At 43.5% G+C, this 20,025-nt stretch overlaps 1 protein-coding gene across 1 annotated transcript in view; it reads right to left on the bottom strand.

Moving 5' to 3' along the window:
- NUDT4 (nudix hydrolase 4) overlaps positions 1-6,544 on the bottom strand; it is a 33,247-nt gene extending 26,703 nt beyond the window's left edge. The window contains exons 1-2 of the mRNA XM_018560233.1: positions 6,442-6,544; positions 5,857-5,948 (exon numbers count right to left, since the gene is read on the bottom strand). Coding sequence (XP_018415735.1) covers positions 5,857-5,948; positions 6,442-6,544 — 195 coding nt within the window. The remainder of the gene's footprint in view (positions 1-5,856; positions 5,949-6,441) is intronic.
- Positions 6,545-20,025: the final 13,481 nt, after the last annotated feature.

Below are 20,025 nucleotides of genomic sequence, written 5' to 3'. Positions count from 1 at the left end.
ACGAAGGAAGTTTAAAGACGCCCACCCGCATCCAGAAGACTCCCGCCCAGCCGTTTCCGGACGTTTGGCGGAAGGGAGGTGGTTAAGCAATGTTTTCTAAGAACCTCTTTAGGTCAGGTATTTTTTTATTTTTTTTTACATTTGGTACAGGCTAAGGAGCAGGTTATTAGAGCTTATAAGGTATACTCAAACAGCACAAGAAAGAGGAACAGAACTCAGGAAGGAAAGTTGCAGCAGCTGAACTGAATTGAACACATTTTCCATTGGTCAATAAATCACTAAATAAAATTCAGTCAATGTTCATAAAAATGCATAAAACTCCAAACAATCCTAAAAGCATAAGACATCAAACCACTCCTATTGTAATAATGCTGTAATAATGAATGCACGTGAATGTTTAAAAACAAAGCTACGACTGCAACAGTTACAAAAGTGTCAGCAGTGTAGAGAAAGCTGCACAGAAGCAAATGTAGCAAACTCACTGTTGCGAATTCATAATCAAGTAATATGCAGTCTTGCAGCCAACAGTGATAATATTAGTCTAACTTACATAAAGTAGAATCGATAAAAAAGTTCTTGCATGGTGGGAATTGCTAGGGGAAAGAGTGCTTTAAACATGTCAGAACCCTAACTGATGGTGTTCAGACAGTTGTGCAGGACACTGGAATAAGGAGTGGGCTGAAGAACAGTGACATCTGCACTGAATGATATTACCCTCTACTTGCCACCAAAGGGGGAGTTCGCCCTTCATATAAGAAGCCCCACTTTTACATCAGAGTCCTCTGTTCACATCAGGAAAGAGCACATTTGAGTAGAGAAGCTTCTGTAACAAAAGGTCACTTCACAGGTATTTTGGATGCCTTCTACATGTGTGGCAACACGGCAGAGAGCAGGAGAAAGAGCAGGTCCAAAGAGAGACTGCGAATGCAGAGTTCCTTTCAACCTCTCCTGAATCCTGGGGTATGTACAGGAAACTACAGGGGGGTATAATAACACAGTAAGCTCTGTAAGGGAGAACTGCCTGCACCCGCATCAGCAGCCTTGGATCAGGGTCATATAATTCCATGCTGCAAGCGGGCCGGGTGCCAGTACCATGGAAACACTTGATGCCGTGTTGCACCATTAAGCATTTTTTTTAGTGTACCCTGAATGTCCTGGCATGTACCTCTGGGCATACTAGACCTACAGATTGGGAACTGCTGATCTAAGTGATCAAATCAGTTAGCCGAAAAGTTAATTTGCATGCACACTGCCCCTGGAAATGCCCATATGCAACGCTGAGCCTCCGTGACTGAAAGACCTAAAAACCTTCCACACATTCCTACTGGCCCATTACTAAAATGAGCTTTCTTATAGGCCAACATGAGGGAGGATGGGACCGATCATCCTCAACATTACTGGGAAAGGACACAGCTCAGGATCTAGTTATAATTGCGGGGACCGCAGTCTGCTTACAGATTTATTTTTTAGGACCACTTACTAACTTGTTCCGTTAAATTACTGCAAGTGGGTTGATGTGCTGTATTTTGTGCACCAACCTATAACAGAACACACCCCCAAAAAAAGGGGCCAGCACCTTTTAAATGCATGGTATGTCCATTGTGCAGGACTGTCAGTACCAACTATACTGTGTGCTGGGGTGCCATTCTTAATTAAGGTCACTGCACGGGCTGCCATGCAAACAGCTAATGTGTTGTACAACATTTCTGAAAGGAGACTAATATTGGGTATACACTAGAAGTGCACCGAAATAGAAATTCAAAAACCAAAACAAAACCGAAATAAAAAAAAACAAAAATCTCAATCTCTTTTTCTGTATCCCGTGTTATCAATGAACAGGAATCCTGTATAAGTGTTCCTGTTCATTCATAACTTGGGAACATAGTATGTTTACTATAACTACAACTATGACTGAACAGGAGGGGATGTAGATCACTCCCATTCATTCATAATTGAGGGTATAGTAACCATACTCTGTCCTCAAATATGTACAAACACTCAGCAATCGCTGAGTGTTTGCACTTGCTCTCCTTCCTGACACTCTGTCACAGGACGCTGAGAGAGCGGTGCAGGGAGGAGAGCTCAGCCTCCTGTGACAGCACGGCTGTCTCCGCCCACACACCGCTCTGCCGGACTGTGATAGGAGTCTGTGGGAGGAGAGACACCGGGCGCTCACAGCGGTCTTCCTCCCGCAGCGCTCGGCCGGCTCTCACTTTCTCGCCTCCCCGCTGTGATACAGAGCAGCGCCCAGCGGGGAGGAAAGAAACCTGGGATGTATCAGCAAGAAAATGGCACTTTCGGCATTCAGCCAAAAGTGCCGTTTTCGGACGATATATTGGTGCATCCCTAGTATACACAGTAACATTTTCTTCGTTCGACCTGCGGGCTAAAAGAAGGAAAACATCATAGATTCCTCCAGCCACGCTTAACAGCCTGGATGAACAAATCACCCGCTGTTTATATTGCAATAGCCAGCACAAATTTTATGCATCACCAGACTTTTTTCCCTCTCTAGAGCCGATACACAAAATACACCAACTAGAGAACTTTTCAAACCATTTTAAGGGCTCCAACGTTAACAGTTTGCATTATCACTAGGGATGCACCGATATAGTTTTTTCTTTATGGAGTACCGATACTTCCGCTGGCATGGAGCCGGCTTCCTGGGTAATCAGGAAGCCAGGCGGCATGTTATTACATGCCGCCTGGCTTCCTGATTGGCCAGGAAGCCAGCTCGATGCTGATTGGCTGGGAAGCCGGCTTCCCAACCAATCAGCAAGGAGCCAGCTTCCTAGCCAATAAGGAAGCCAGCTCCACATTCCCCTACAGCACTGCCGGTCAGAAGAAAAATATTCCTCTGACCAGAAATTCTAGTATTGAGGAAGGTATCTGAGCATTTGGCGAGTACCAGTACTTGCCCAAACACTCGGTATCAGTGCATCCCTAATTATCACAAATGAAAGAATGAAAGATTTAGCAATTTGTCTTTAAACCAGATCAGGCAACTTCCTAATTCTAAATAAAACCAACTTAAGATGTAAAAAAAAAAAAAAAAACCTCTGAGCATGTTAGTAATACCAGTACGTTGTGACATTTATATCCGTCCTACTATGTCTACTGGTGACATCTTTGACAAGTCCTTGTCACACGCTGCCATCTCCTTGTATAAGATTACTGGCCCACTAATAACATTTACCATAAACGTGCACATTTGCCCTGTATCCCTCCACTTCTACACCAAAGGGCAAGTCAATCTCACAACAGTAGCTATGCAGGACTGGTCACTACCTAAATTAACAGCATTTCTAACCAGCATGCTCTTCAGGGCTAGACCCTGATACCTATGCATTGACAGTGTTTAACTAGTTAACATATGTGTAGCACTCTAAAGCTAACCGCAGATCTAACATGACTGTTATAAATGTAAAGATCAGACGACAGCTACATCCCTTTCAGTACTAGAATAAATTACCAGCAAATGTATTCTAGACAAATTACAAGATTGGGAGTGTTGGAATGCTTGGGGGATTTAAACCCAGGCCCTTGGGTCTAGAAGCAGGGATTGTACTGAGGAGAGAAAGTTCTAAAAATTCAACCAGGAAAGTTTATATGAAAAGATTGTTTGGATATATATATTTTGGTGGGCCAATTACCACACTACTCCAAAACCGGAAAAGAACTCTTGCCCTCTGAAAGCAATTTAAAAAAACATACCAAAAAATGAGCATCTAAGCATGCATACAAGTGGTAATTGAACTGCTCTTTACTTAGAACAGTGGTCCTTAGTCAATCCAAAAATGCTCTTATTTCAACATGCTCTACCCACCACAAGTCAAAAACCAAGGACCTCCTTCCCTTCTTTGTGTCTATGCATTATACAACTAGAATGATTTTCTATTAAGACAATAATCCTACAGTAGTGGCATAATGGTAAAATATCTTGCAGTGGTAGTAGAGATGGATTACAAAAGAATGTGCCTGTTTTGCATTACAAGTAGTTTTGACTACAGCCCCTAGAAGTTCCTGTCATACTTATATCCATATTACATTCATGTAAAATAGTTCACGAAAACTGTCTGGAACATCAGCGCTTATTTGCTACACACAACTATTGTCTACAAGCTAACAACGACAAGCCAACACTATCGTAGCTTCTTTATGGAAAGTTCAAGTCACCTACAAAGTTCCATTACATGCTAAAGCTGACAAAGTGAAAACAACTTGCACAACAAGCAAAGTTTAAGAAAAAAAAAAAAAAGGCAGGCTTATATGTAACCTACAGCAACCATATGCATGTTTCAATAGTAAACAAAACTAATAATAAAAAGCTATAGAAAACGGAGTATGGCACGGTCACTGTACTTTGCACCATTAAAGTAGATTTCCACTTTTCATTGTTGTGTTCCCAGAATACATGAAAATATTTCTACCTTTCTAATTGTTTCTTTAGAGCAGGATTATACCCAGGGCACTATAGACAACCCCCATTGCTCAGAATAGGTGGCAATGCGGAGATAAGGGACAGAATAAAAGCTGGCCATTCACTAAAGTTTTTTGGTCAGGCTTAATCTAGCAGATTCTTCCATCCATGTTTAAAAGCCCAGATGGAATTTCAGCCATACACAGATCAAATGTTAAATAATTCCTGCTGATTCGAATGAAATTTGAGCTGTGGGTCAATCAACTTTTCTTGAAGGAGCCAGGAGTGTTAAATTCCCAGCCAAACAGTGACTGCAGCCAATCCTCTACAATCCATGTGCAGGTATTCTGTGCTAACTAATCGATTTTGAAAATAATCGTTAGCTGCAGCTCTAGTCAGAATACAATAGCCATAGGGGAGATTGCCCCACCCATGTTGTTTAGTGTGAATGGGGGAAGTTTAGTGTTTTTCCCCAGGCTGCATGAAAGAAAAAAAAAAGAAAATAAATGTAAGGCAAGCTTAAGACCAGACCAGCACCCGCAGCCTTTTCCCTACTTTGCTCCTGCGGTCAGAGGCTCATTGACATTACATACGATCTAGGCTCCACAGCCCTGCATTATATACGAGGACACTGAGGGACAGTTCATGGGCCAAAACATGGAGGAAGGGGATCGCTAACCACCTGCAGATCAAGGAAAATAAAACTGCTAAATGAGCAGGTCTGCCCCTACGCCGCAAGGGTTACCTGCTCCTTTAGGATGTTTAGTTCCTCCAGAGGACTTTAGGACAGATCTGCCAGCACAGACAGGGTTAATTATGGCAGATATTACTCCCCAGCCTCCTCCTTCACATTACATCGAAGGGGAAAGTGAAGTAAAGATTTTCCAGTAAGTAAAAAAGGTAAGCAGCTATTTTTAAATATTTAAAGTTCTGCTACATGAATGACAACAGGTGAAAACACAAAAAGGTGTTCTCCCCAAAAAGTGGAAATAGACTTTAAGCGCTCGGAGGCAGCCAACAAATGTGTACAACAAGCAGAGGAGCTCACAGATCTAGGCCATGGACAAGTTACACAGAAGGCCACAGCTGCCGAGATAAAACCGGTGCCTCTATGACCCAGGTATACACATAACATCGGGATGCCTCAGACATAAAGGAAATCCACAAGTCAGGACGGCATACAAACATGGAGAACAACTTCCCCGACTTTCTTTTCAGGTCTCCTCGTCCGTGCCAGTGATCACAGCAGGGGGTGCTGCTTCCCCAGAGACACACATGTGGATCCATGCCGGGGATCCTGTCAGTGTGGAGCCCGCTTCGGACACATTGTGAGGGGGGGGACGGGGGTGTTGGAGCACCGGGGTAGCCGTGACAAAGCAGGCCGGTGTATATAGGTGTGTGTGTGTATGTGGGGGGCGGGTCTCCCCCAGTCTCACCTCATCCTCCCTCTCGTTCTTGAAGCACAGGCAGGCCGCCCGCTTCTTGTAGCCCTCCCTGTCGTAAGTCCTAGTCTGGTTTCCGCGAGCCGCTGCTCAATGGACCCTGCGCGTGTGCGCGCTCCGCGAGACTGTACAGGGCGTGGCGCGCGCATTCCACTATCTGCGGAAGCCACGCCTTCTCTGCTGCGTGTGCGTGTGTCCCTCGTGTTGCGGGTGAGGGGATGTGGAGAGCTCCGCCTTCTCTTACTAGTGTTACCCGGGCAACCGTCCAATAAAGAGCCTTTTGCTGCGTGTAGAAACGTCGCAACACACCTAGTTGTCTGTCCCTGTCTGCGCGCTGCTAATTGTGTGATCAGTCGCCGCTACTGCTGCTGAAGGCGGTTCCCCGCACTGTGTATAGCACATGCTTGAGGAGGAAAGCAGAGTGATGGCATAGTATCGGGCGGAGATGAAAAGGAAAGCTGAGTTTATGAGCTCAGATCATGTATTCCTTAACCTAGGGAATAGGTGTATATCAAAGAGCAGGAGCCAAATAAAACAATGTCTATTTCCTCTAACTAATGAGTGAACTTCAAAGCTTACTTAATTGCTGAGTAAAGTTGGCTATACGCACTTCGCATTTCAGCCCAATGCTGCTAAATCGGCCAACATTCGAGTTGCGGGTGGTCATGTGGGCCCCGCTCATCTCAACATAATTCAATGTAAACATCAAAAGAGTCGGTGTTCTGTCAAAAGCTCCAACTCGTCCAGATCTCCAACTGGTGACCAGTAGTAAACTATATCACTAGTACACCGTGGTCAAATCTTCAGAAAGTGATAATTTTATTGAAACACACACATCTTGTCACATTGCAACGTTTCGGGGTTCCTTCCTCAGGCAACACAAAGTGTCATACTCCATTGTGAGCTAAATACACTCCAACTGGTGACGTCATGGCCATTGACTTGCTAGTGTGCGTGCACCAGCCGTATCCAGTAGGAGATTTAGACCACATGGCTCTGGTGAGCGTGTGCCACTGTCAGGATCCTCATCGAGTTATCGAACTCCCGTCACTGCGCCTGCGCGGCTTCACAATCCCCATGAAGTTATCCAACCCCCCTCAGTGCTCCTGTGAGAATCAGCTCCTGCAAATGCCCTTACTGAGTCTGCGCACCCATACAATGGCACAATGTGGTATGGCAGGCACACTAACGGGGGTTGTGAAGTTCAAATAACTCGATTATTCTTCAAATAACTCGAGGATTCTGACACAGGCATGGCTGGCCTACACGCACTAGGGCCACCTGGTCTAAATCCCCTACTGGCAAGTCACCAGACGTGATGTCATCAGTTGAAGATCTCGACAGTTGGAGTTTTTGACAGAATACCAGGTCAACAATGATTGTCCGAATGCTGACTTCATCCTATCAGATGCAATCGCTCTTCATGTATTCAGACAGCCGTCTGGATACAATTGCCGGCAGTGGAGATTCTGTCATCCACACTGTTAGCATGGATAGAGAATTCATTGGACTTACATTCAAGCCGGATGAAATTAAGAAAAAAAAAGAAAGAAACCTTTCAATTTGAGTGATACCTGTGATGGAGGCAGACCCGCATAGGGCTCCTTAGTTTAAAGTGACACTACACTCGGAGTTGAATCTTAAAAACCCATTCAAGTACCCTAACTATTAACAAAAATGTATCTTATTTATGTATCACTCAGCTAGAGATCCTCAAATCATCTATAAATATTGGAATGAAACGTGTGAGCAGTGTATGTCATGCATGCCCTCCACAGCAGCTGCCAGGAGCAATGTGTTCCAATGTCCACATCCTTGCTGTGCCAGGATCTGCAAACCATATTTGTCACAATGAAGTCAGGCGCTCCCTTTTTCATCAGCGCCCACTCTCGCGATGACCAGTAGAATCTAATGTGAGGCTTGGTGTTTTATGGGGCATGTGCAGGATTTGTTAGTGACATTAGTGGAGGGTGGAAGAAGACATGTAGGAAGTAGGCACTGGTATGGGTTTATTTACTAATGGATCGTGGAATTTAGTTATGCTTTAAAGTATAATTAAAGCCTCAGTTTTTTGCATATATCTACTGCTAGTAAGCATTAGATATATGCAAAAAGTGTTTTTTTTAAAAAGCTCTTTAAAAGAGGTTAATACTTACCTGTGTCTTCCCCGCGCGCTCCCGTCCGAAAATGTGAGAATTCTCAGGCGGCCGCAAAGCATCTTGGGACGGGTGCATGCACAGTTCACATTTTCACCGGGAGACGAGGAGAGACACAAGGTAAGTCTATGGACGCATGCAGACACTGTGGGACAGGAAGTGCCAGTAAGGACAGAGGAGTCAGCGCTGGATGAGAGACCCGCAGCAGCGCTGAAGGGACAGATGAAAAGGATAGGAAAGAAGAAGATCAGATTAAAGGAGAACTATGGGGTCAGTGCTTTTCCCCATAGTTCTCCTAAAGGTCACGGGAGGACACAAACGAGCGCTACAGCTCGCAGTATACTAAGACTGCCGCAGCCGGGACGGATCCCAACATACCCGCCCCCTCCCCTGTTCGTTCCGCCAGTCAGCGCTGGAGGATCGGACAGGGGAAGAGGGAATCCCTGCAGAGAGCCGTGAGTGACAGTCACGGCTCTCTGCAGGGACGGGATTGAGAAGTAAGCGAGCGGCGGTATGTGTTCGCTCACTTCCCGATTTATTGAGCCGACGTGTGACAGTTTCATTGTCTCACGTCGGCTTGAACTATGAGGCTGAGTGATTTTCACTCGCCTCATAGTTCCCCTTTAAGAAACATCATTTAAGGTAAGTGCTTTAATTAACATTGGGGAGGGGAAAAATATCTTTGACTTTAATGTCACTTTAAGGGCGAATTCACACTATTGCATTTTGTTAACAAGCAGTAAAATGCTTGCTTTGTAATGCCAATTATTTTACATGTGACCCACCGCACATATACAGTGCACCACATTGCATGTGCCCTGCAGTGTGTTGAAAATGAAATGGGTCACCTTACAGTAGAACTTTTGACAAAACCTTTTTTAATTTTGGATAGAGTGGGGAAGTATTAGCACCCCCGTTAATTTGTTATTGCTGCCTGTACCCCTACTAGGAACATTCACCCTCTCTGTTTGTGCTGCTGACCATTGTCACTGGGACTAAAAAATGAGGGGAAATTTAGCATTTTGAGCGCTAGAACAGAAATAGAGCAGAAAGCTGTAGGAATAGAGCAGAAATTATTACCTAATTTTAAGAGATCTCCTTTCACTTTCTGTTGTGTCTACCAGACAGGAAGTGAAGGGAAATCTCTTAAACCAGACAGATGGCAAAAAAATAACCAGATAGGGGTTTTAGCCATTCCTTACTTAATCCAAAATAGAAAGAAATGGTTTTGGCTTTAGATATACTCGTACCACGTGTAAACATATTACAACACTTTTTGTACATTATGAGGTATTTTAAAATGTTTTTATGTTGCAGTATTTTGTAGTTTTCAGCATGTAACAATTTGGAAAATATATTTGATGGCAATGAATGCCAGCTATGTTGATAATAGAAATAGTAATCATGTTACAACCTCAGCAAATATTAATTGATGATAATGTATCTTTAATGATTAATAAGTAAAGCAGCTAACAAAGACAACTGCAAATAGTCGCCTTCGTGTTGTGTAGTCACCTGTGATAGCTTTATAGCTAAGCGGTGCCGCAGTATAAACTATTCCCTGTGAGCAAATGCAGAAATCAACATAAGTCTGTACACACCATTATATGTAAATGTCTGAAGGATCTTTTACCTCTTATCTTCAAGGTTTTCTTTTTTTTTTTGTGATGAGCCAGTTTCATTATTACATTGTTTTTGTTTGCTAAAGGCAAGCCCTGTTTAGATATGGAATAAATGAAAGTCAAACTCCAGTTAAAAATCAAACTTCAACAATGCATTCTCTATGTATTACAATACTCCTCAGTTCCTTTTACACACATCTTTATAGCCCATCCCATGGTTCACTATCTCCAAGTCCCAGTTTCCTCTACCTGGAAAGGTTATTTCATGCCCTCGGGCCTGGTCACGGGACCGGTCCCCTCACCACCCCCCATGCCTCAGAATCCTGACGTCTGAGCGCCATCATGAAAAGATAGTGGCCGGTATTATTTTACTATATTCACTCCAGCTGCCATGTTACAGCTTCCATTACGAACCGAGCTGCCAGTTTAGGAGAGGAGAGGGGGATATGCATGGGATTCATGGAACTTGTTATCCCAAACTTAGGAAAGAAATGATATGCCGAAGGTGAAGATAACCTCCTACAGTTGTACACGTACCGCTATTGAACCATAGGCGAAGTGATGGCGTCAAAGATACAAATATGCATGAATTATAGTTTATGAAGTACTAAAATTCAGAATAAAGAATAAAATAAATGAGGGAATAGAAGTTTGATGAGTACAAACTGCGGTACGAATGTTGTTTGACCTTGAGTTGGTCTGGTGACAGGGTCTCTAAAAGTAGGCTAAGCTGAAAGAACATATGGAGATTGCTTTCCAACTCCTAGATGCAAAACAGTCAGAGCCAGACTGGGTTAACTGTCTTATGCCTTCCCTCTCCTACTCCAAAGACTGGCAACTAACATACTAACAGGATCACATATATTGTCGAAAGCATTGGCACATGGTTTTGGAATCAGATGTCAAGCAAGTGCATATAGATGTTATTGCTAGTGCTCCACAAACTTTTGTGAACCTGCCCTCCCCCTTAAGGGCCGGTGCACACCTAGGTGGCACCTGACCGTGCGGCAATCCGGGGTGTCGGATAGATGTGCACCGGCCCTAGGCAATTTATCGCGCGGTTTGAGTCGCACAAAACACAGATTCGCATTGAAGTCAATGGAGGCTGCTCACACCTTTGCGGTTTGTCGCGCGACTGAAATCACCTGTCGCGCGAAAAGGTGCAGGAGCGATTTTCGGGCGGTTGTCATGTGGTTTGGGTCCTATAGACATCTCTATGCATTGAAAAACGCGCGGAAACAGCTCAGCATCTGAATCACCTAGGTGTGAACCTAGCCTTACGGCTATAAAAGCCTCCGCAATTTTGGGAAGACTTTCCACAAGATTTTGGAGTGTCTGCAGGAATTGTTTAATCAGGGTCAGGGGCTATTAAAAGAAAGAGTAATCATACAACTGACAATGTGGACGTTCAATTCTGACATCATCCGCTACCAGGATTTTCTTATGCCTATTACCTGTTGGACCCCTGTAAGAGCAGTAACTGTTTTTATATTTTAAAATAAATCTATGCAATATTACATCATGTAGTGAACCTACTGTGAAGACATACTTCTATGATCTTGATTTTCTTTTTCAGATTTTCTCTACAACTTGCTGACGTGCAGTTATCTGTTTCTGAGGTACTGATATGCTAGGTCTCAAGTAGTGGTAGTATGTAGCAAATTATTCATATTTCTGCATTGACTTTTAAGATGACAACATTCTCAAACTTTATTGTTTATTCAGTGCCACCAGATTCAGTATAAGCTGAACCTCATGGATACTTAAGAGCTGGTGCTATTACATCCAGCTAACATTGATATGTTATTGCTGACTGGAAAGAGAAGCTTGACACATTTTGTTGTGCTGCCCTTGGGCATTGGTGTCCTAGTGACACATTGCAATACCCTCATCAAAATTCCTGCAAATAGGAAAGTTCTTAACGCTTCGGTATTTCCAAGAACACATCATTGAATCTAAATAATCTGAATATGCTCCATGCCTTGCAAAAAACAAACATGTTGGTTTTTCATACTCTCTTAATTATTACCTTGTCTAACACTGAGGTCTACTGGTAGCAGGTCTGAAAAAATGATGATCCAATGTTTTAAAATAGTTGGGCTTACTCAATATAGCAGAGTAAAAATTAATCAATGTGTACAACATATCCTATCAAATGGCAACCGATTGTTTTAGTTTACAGTGCAGAGAGATGAATGGTTGCTAAAGAGGTCCGCAAATGCAGCCCACAAATTTTTCTTTGTATAGGTTTCCTTTAATGAAACCATGATAGTATAGGAGCTGCCACTGGTAACTTGATTTTCAAGGTGGAAGCTACAGGGTTGTCATCTTTACCTTGCCTTTACAATTTAACACGGCTTTAAGCATCGTTGAAAGTCAACTTATTATGACCCCAAATATGGGGACTGCCATTGCTGATCTTCTGAAAATTCTGTTTGTGAGTTTGTGAGTCTGTTACCCACTGTCAGGATATGAAGAGAAAGGTTTGTTGCACTCCTTACCGGATAATCCCAAATATGGGGAAGAGTGCTTGGAATGACCGCGGATGGCGCCGCCAGTTGCAGATAATAAAGAGATGTCACCAGCACACCAGACTCCTTCAAGGATAGTCAATCGTGAATTTATTCAAAACTTATGTCAAATACACAAGCGCTTTTGGGACCACACAGGATACCATCATCAGGCATAGCAGTGAGGATCCTGTGTGGTCCCGAAAGCGCGTGTGCATTTGACATAAGTTTTGAATAAATTCACGATTGACTATCCTTGAAGGAGTCTGGTGTGCTGGTGACATCTCTTTATTATTTGTTACCCACTGGTCGCAAGTCACTGACCTAGAAAAGCAATTTGGGCAGGAAAATTAGAAGTCTTGCCAAAAAAGAGAAACATTACTTACCTATTCTGCTGCCCAAGCAAACACTGCTCTGTTCAAGAGAAATCTTTCGTGAAGTCCACTGACACTTGGGAACAACAATCTACTAGTCCACCGATGTGATCAGTGCTTCTGACCTCCATGTCACTGAGACACTGTAGTGACAGAGGCTACAGAGGTAGGATGTAACTTGATAAAGGGGTTTTCACCTTAAAACTTCATCAGGTATTCCACCCCCATCCCTGCTGCTGGGTGTTCGAGTTTTCTTGCTACTTATTACTGGTGCTTTTGTTGTCATATTCCTTTGCTGTATATATGTTGATATGTACGGGTTTGTTATCCCTCACTATGTCCTATGTTTTATTAGCTAGCACTGATCACTTTTAGATAGGTTACCGTTGTCTAGTTTAGCAGCCATTGTGGAGGGATCCCTTATACATACTACATACTGTATTTATTTTTTTTGCTGTTATGAAAGTTTCAATACAAAATACTTATCTTAAACTGAAATGTTTGGTGTTCTTAGTTATATTTGTACTATTACCTTAGATTTGGGGTTTGCTTGCAGAAACCCCATATTTAGTTACCTCACCATAGAATTTGGCTTATACTGCTTCAATACGTGATTAAGGGTGTGCAGTCTCCTAAAGTTTTACAAGCTACAGAACTGTGACCTTCTGATATTGATAGCAGTATGCTGTCAGTTACAAGTCTTGGAGGGGAAACATAGGTATGACCAGCAGAGATTGGCATTGAGCGGGTGATTTTTCAGTGGTGACAAAGCTGTTAACCCTCCTCTGCCTGCTTGATGGTGCAGTGCTTAACAAGGTAACTAAACTGCAGTGATTTCACAGCATCACTAGATATGTATAAACAGATAGAAGGTACATTTATCAGTTTAAATTATGATGTTTGCTGTTTTTCAATCTAATCATTCAATGGTCATTTTTTATTTTTTGCTTATAGTTATAATCTATAGGTGGCCATACACTATGCAAATTTCTTGATCAACCAGATGAAATTTGCACAGTGGCTGCCGCTGTTGGCATCTTTTCGACCAGCATCCTTCAATCAGCTGATCAAAGGAGCTGGTTGGAAAATCTTTGAAGGAGCAGAGCCAGCAGCCGGCAATGAGCTGCTGGCTCTATTCAGGTTTGCTAGTATACAATGAAGACAGCAAAGATTCTTAGATTAACGCTCGTAACCATTGATGGAGAAATCCATTTTATTTTTTTCATTTAGCCCGCAGTTTAAACGAAAAAAATAAAAAATAGAACAGTGTATGGCCAGCTTAAGGGGCTGAAAAAAAGTTGCTTGAAACTTGGTAAATACTTGGTAAATGCTTTGTGAATTTAATGACTTTCAGACTAGTCTTTACAAGCTAACCATGTGTTTAGGTCATTGGCATCCAATGTACCTACAATGGTTGCATGTTTATGAACAATCAGATAGGCTTTAGGGAGGAAGATTAGAGAGGGGTGCATAAACAGGAAAGTTTTGTTCCCTATGAATGGAGAGGGGAGGTGGGAGATGAGCACATTGGGAAACAAGTCTGGTGTTTATCACGGGAGGAAATGTAGTGTTTGGGTAAGGTACTCTAACCGACCCAACTGATATTACCCCCAGCTAGACATGTGCGATTTTTTTTTGTTCCGAATCCAAATCCGGACGAATTTTCGGAAATTTGGACACATCCACATTTCCGAATCCCAATGCGTCCGAATGCGATTTCTGTTTCCGAATTTCGGATCCCGTCTGAATCGGACATGCGACTTCTCTGGCCAGTCAGATTTAATGCATCCGAATGGGTCTGAACACTCATTTTCGTTACGGCAACATGGGAGCCATATACAGTATATACAATACTAAAGCTGAGGCTCCTAGACCCGACTGGGATTTGGGATCCAAATTTCCGAATGCAGTTTGGAAATTCGTATCCCGAATGCCATTCGGGTCTGGGAACCTCAGCTTTAGTAATATATGTATATGGCTCCCAGATCTGAACGGCAATCGGAAATTCGGACTCCCGAATGCCATTCGGGTCTAGGCGATTCAGCTTTAGTATTAATCTCTGTATATGGTTTTCTGTTTTACTCGCAATGAATATTCATAAAATCATCCGAAACTAACGAAATTCAGATTTCGTCAGAATCCGAAACCTGAACCAAATTGACTTTTGGATCCGAATTCCGAAATAACAAAATATCGGAACCAAACCAAATTTGTCCGCACTGTAGATGTGTACCCCCGACAACACATGGCTTGAGGTTAGACATGAGCAAGTAATATAAAAATCTGTGTCTGTGATTTGGTGTCCAATACTTTTTCTGCTCGGTGGAGAAAGTGCTTTGGCTTTTTTACTTAATTGTTTAGCACCAAGATAAAGTGGTTATATCCAGCAAGGCGTACATCATTAAAGCCTGAAAGTGCACATAGCAGCTAGCATAATAAGCATCAAACATTTAAGGAGCCCATGTGCAAAAATGAGTCAAATTTTCCAACTCATGCGCCTGGAACTGTACTAAAAACAGATTCTAGGTGAACTCTGTACTGTCGTCCCTGCTGAACCCCTGCTGGGTTCTCACTCTCGTGCAATGTAGGAATTAAAGGTGGGACCGTCACAGGTAACACCCCAACGGCCAGCTATCCCCAAAGTAGGTGATCACTCCCCCTAGCGTATTATTGGATTCCAGCCACCCTGACCATACTTTCTCAAATTTCTGAGGGCAACCCCTGCAGGCATACGTTGCCTTGTGTTATGGCAGTGAGTTGTTGACCAAAGCCTTCCATGCGCCCAGGCTTGGAGATTCTGCCTTCCTCCAGTTGAGGACTAGGAGTTTCTTTGCATAGAATAACAGGTAGATCAGCACAGTGCGCAACGCCACTGAAGGCACTATGTCATCTATCAGGCCTAGTATACACAGTCTGCTTGTATGTGGGATCGGGGTCTTAATGATATTTGTCACTAGTTCCGTCACACTCTGCCAATAGCCCTGAATCGCCGGGCAACTCCAGAGAACATGGGTGAGGTCTGGCGGTTCATGTGGACACCGCCAGCACGTAGCAGTGGTCAAGGCCCGCATCCTGGCCAGCCTGGCCGGCGTGTAGTATGCCCTGTGGACTATTTTGTATTGGATTAACCTGTCTCTTGCGGATATCAGAGTGGTCATAGGGCTGTCCCAGATCTCCTCCTCGTCCGCTGGGTCCCAGTCAGGGCAGTCTAGTCTCCAGGCCCTGTGACAGCCTTCCAAGGCCTCCCTCCCCCTGAGTGACAGTGTCTTGTATATGACCGATAAGGATTTATTGAGCCCCTCAGTGCGTAGCAAGGACTCCATCCTAGAGATGGAGAGGGTCAGCCTGCCCCCAGGGAACTGCATACGGAAGGCATGCCGTAACTGGAGGCAGTTACCTAAAAAAGTGGCCATTTGTCAGTGCGTGAGTGGACCGGAGGTCCTCAAATGAGCGTACCTCTCCCCCATGTATAATATCACTTATTGTAAGGATCTTCTTAGAGGTCTACACTACAGGGTCCATACAGGCTGAGAACTGACTAAGATGAGGGTTTCTCCACAATGGTGTGTGTGGGGAGAGAGACTTCCCAGGCTCTACCACCCGACCTTCCACTACAGTCCATGCCGTCATCACCGCTCTCATGGAGGGCGTCTGACGATGTGGGGAGTTTTTGCCCCTATATACCAGATGTTCCAGGGCTTCATATGATCCCACCAAGGCAGCCTCCAAAGTGACCGCGGGATTCGAATCCTGTACCGTGAGCTACCTGTGAGCAACGGTTAGCTGACCTGCCAGAAAATAGTAGTAGAAGTTAGGGGCCGCCAACCCCCTCTCCCCCCACGGAAGTTGAAGGATTGACAATTTGATCCTGTGTGCCTTCCCATTCCAAAGGAATTCAGACACCAAGGCATCAATCGTTCTAAAAATCTGCTTCGGTATCCACACCGGAGAGTTACGCAAGGTATATAGGAGCAGGGGCAGCAGTTTCATTTTAACCAGGTTAACACGGCCAATCAGAGTCAGGGGCAGATTTTTCCACACCTAGAGCCGGGTCTTAAACTGGGCTATCGCTGAGGAGAAATAAAGCGCCACAAAATCTGACACAGAGTTGGAGACAGTCAGCCCCAAATACTTAATTCCGGTCGACCTGTTGCAACTGGGTAGTAGATGCAATTGAGGCATGATCCAAGGGGTCTAAGGGAAGGTATTGCGATTTAGACCAGTTAACAGACAGTCCCGAGCAGGAAGTGAATCTCTGCAAAATACCAAGTGACTCCACCAGTGATTGGTGCATGTCAGCCAGGAACAAAAGCATATCATCGGCATATAAAGCCACTTTTTCCTCCAACCCGCCCACTCTAAGACCCCGGATGCCCGCGGATTGTCTGATGGCAAATGCAATGGGTTCTATCGCCAAGGCAAACAGTCCGGGGGATAACGGACATCCCTGCCTTGTGCCCCTAAGGATCGGAAAACTTGAGGACAGGATCCCCCCATCTTTATGGCGGCTCTAGGCTGGCTATACAACACCTCTACCCACTTACGGAAGACGGCCAAATCCCAATTTTTCCATAACCGCTTGCAAATACCTCAAATTCTTCGGAGAACTTTAAAGCAAATCTTTCCTAGTAACAATCTAGTATCTAGTAACAATCTCATGTATATGAAGACTGAACAGACACTGGTATACATGAGCAGGAGGAAAAATAGCAATTGCACAGGGTGGAAAACCTTGTTTGATCACTTCCTTGTGGTGTTTTCATATTTATTCCCAGAGGCATAACTAGAAACCTCAGGGCCCCGGTGCAAGAAACCATGAAGGGCCCCCCACTCCACCCACCATAAAAAAATGTTGGTGCCTTGGCAGTTACCGGGGTAGTGCATGTGTGTAGTCCCAGGAGGCCACCAGTCGAAATCATGGGACTCCATACACGTTGGGCTTTGCGGATAAATTAATTATTTGATTTTTTACTATTTTTTTTCACTTATCTTTATTGCTATCACACAGGGGATAACAAGCCCCTGTGTGATAGAATTTGGAGGTGACAGGCTTTGTTTATGAGCCTGCCCTCCAATACAGAAGATAGAGCACACATGTGCTCAGGCTGTGACATCTGACACAGGAGCGCTCTGCGAGTACAGCGTTCCTGTGCCACTGTTCACACAGCAGACCCTTGCCGTGGGCTTGGGTCACCCAGAAGAGCTGAAGACCCCGAAAACCATGGCACAGAAGAAGGCAGCTGGGGGGGGGGCATGGAGGGGGGCATGACAAGTCATAGGGCCCGATCGCAAATGCGACCGCTGCGACCCTGGTAATTCCGCCAGTGTTTATACCACAGGTGTAATCCACGGACCTTTGTCAGATCATGCCTACACGCCCCACTGGTTTCTAATGTGGGCAGCTTAAAAACTATGGAGGGAATTTATCAAAGCAAAGCAATTGTGACAGTTTTAGCCTCTTAGATCATTTTGTTAATGTGCAAATCTGTTTTTTAACATGTGCGGCTGTTTTGACCTGAGCTTGCACTACTTTTGCAATTGCATGTGTTTTGCGTCTGTTTTGACCTGAGTTTGCACTACTTTTCCAATTGCACGTGTTTTGCACCTGTTTTGACCAGAGCTTGCACTGCTTTTTCAACTGCACGTGCTTTGCACTTGTTTTGACCAGAGCTTGCACTACTTTTTCAACTGCATGTGTTTTATGCCTTTTTTGCACCTGTTTCCATCTCCACTTGTTCTGCGGCTGTCTGAAACTGGAGCATCACCTAAGAAAACAATCACAACTTAAGATGTCCCTTGACCACTTCTTCGACAGCGACAGTTAAGCTTTTTGCCTGGAGTTACGAGTCTTCTTTCCTGGAATCTATTTAACCTAATTTATCAACAACATTACACTTGCAACATAAATCTGGTGCAAAGTGCGTCAAATATATTCCGTGCAAGTTCAAACACTCGCAATTGTGATGATAAATTCCCCCCACTGTATTTAAATACTGACACTACGGGGGCTATTTATAGCAAAGAACAGATACCGCTTTCCACTAGACACCATAATGTTACTCCACACTGCACCCTGCATTATATATCTCATTCATAAAATGCCGGCGGCGGTGTGCAGCCTGCGCTGTCCATGGAGTTTTTAGAGGAGAGGCCAGTCACACTGCTTTGACAGGTCACAGGCTCTCTTCTCACCTTTTTTTTCTCTTATTCATAGAGTTCTGAAACAAGTGGAGTACAATGCACATTTGTAAAATGTAAAACACTCCTTTGTACTTTCTAAATGTGCATGTGGGTTTTTTAAGCAGATGTATGGCCACACTGCAATCGGAGTCCGTAGTTTCACTTATTTATTTAAGCTAATTAATTGCATCTTTTGTATTAACTATAATATGAGGTTACTAGGGTGCAATATGTCTGGTATATTGGAATCCTTTATATTCTGCAGCTAGTAAAAAAATACCCAAAGAAAGATCACTTCATTGTGGTTAGTCAGCTTCACACTTATTGCAGTATACGTGATAACGTTTCCTTACTCTAATACAGCATTTTTACAAATGTGTAGCTGTTGGCACATGATTAAAGGATAAGGGTACTTTCAGATAAAGTACATGTATCCTGCTCCCCGGATTACAAATATTCCACCTATCGGCCAAAAGACTCCCTTGTTGCTGCCCATGCCTGCAAAGTAGTCTAATAGACTACTATGGAAAACACATATGCATCTTGGGGTGGCTAGTGCATTGGTCATGTGATCTCTACTGAAGGGGCTCAGGGGAGTTATGTCTATCAGCAGCTCTGCATGAATTCTCCATTTCTTTCTCTCTCTCTCTCTCTCTCTCTCTCTCTCTCTTTCTCTCTCTCTTTCTCTTAAGCAGTCAGTATCATTCCTTCTTCTACTGCTGCCAGGTATCCCAATGGTGTCCAATTAAAGCTGAATATTAGGAATGTTGTTAAAATATAGTACAGTTCGTACATTTTTTTATTCATATTTTATAGTTAAAATATTGAACTTACTAAAAAAGGGGAGCACCTTCATGTGCAATGCAATGTTTAAATCTAACTGCCCCAATTACACATATTACTTAGTCACTTAGGCAAGCACACAATTTAAACTATAAATCAAATATTATTATTATTATTATTTTAGCTTTCAGGTAGCGTCCACGTAACATTTTTACAAATTGCTTAATACTTATTTTAATTTTTATTAAACTTCTGCTTGTGGATGGTAGTACCTTTGTTTAATCTTGGCACATGGACCCTTGGAGCATTATTTTTTTTCCAAGCAGTATTCATTGGCATTCTGGAAGCATTAAACACTTCTGTGTGACTGAGAGACCAAGGGCGTGATATATTCAGGGTTTGCCAGACCAGCAAATGTGCTTGCTTCAGACAGCCAATAGAACCTTCTCCATATCATGACTGGCTGTCCGGGCGGAAATTTAGTAAATCACACCATGAGTGTTGAATTCCATCTGCCACTGTTTCTTGTTTGAAAGCT

This window comes from Nanorana parkeri, unplaced genomic scaffold (genome assembly GCF_000935625.1).
Source record: "Nanorana parkeri isolate BGI_ZX_2015 unplaced genomic scaffold, ASM93562v1 scaffold442, whole genome shotgun sequence".
Taxonomy (NCBI): domain Eukaryota; kingdom Metazoa; phylum Chordata; class Amphibia; order Anura; family Dicroglossidae; genus Nanorana; species Nanorana parkeri.
This window is presented reverse-complemented; position numbering and strand designations above follow the sequence as displayed.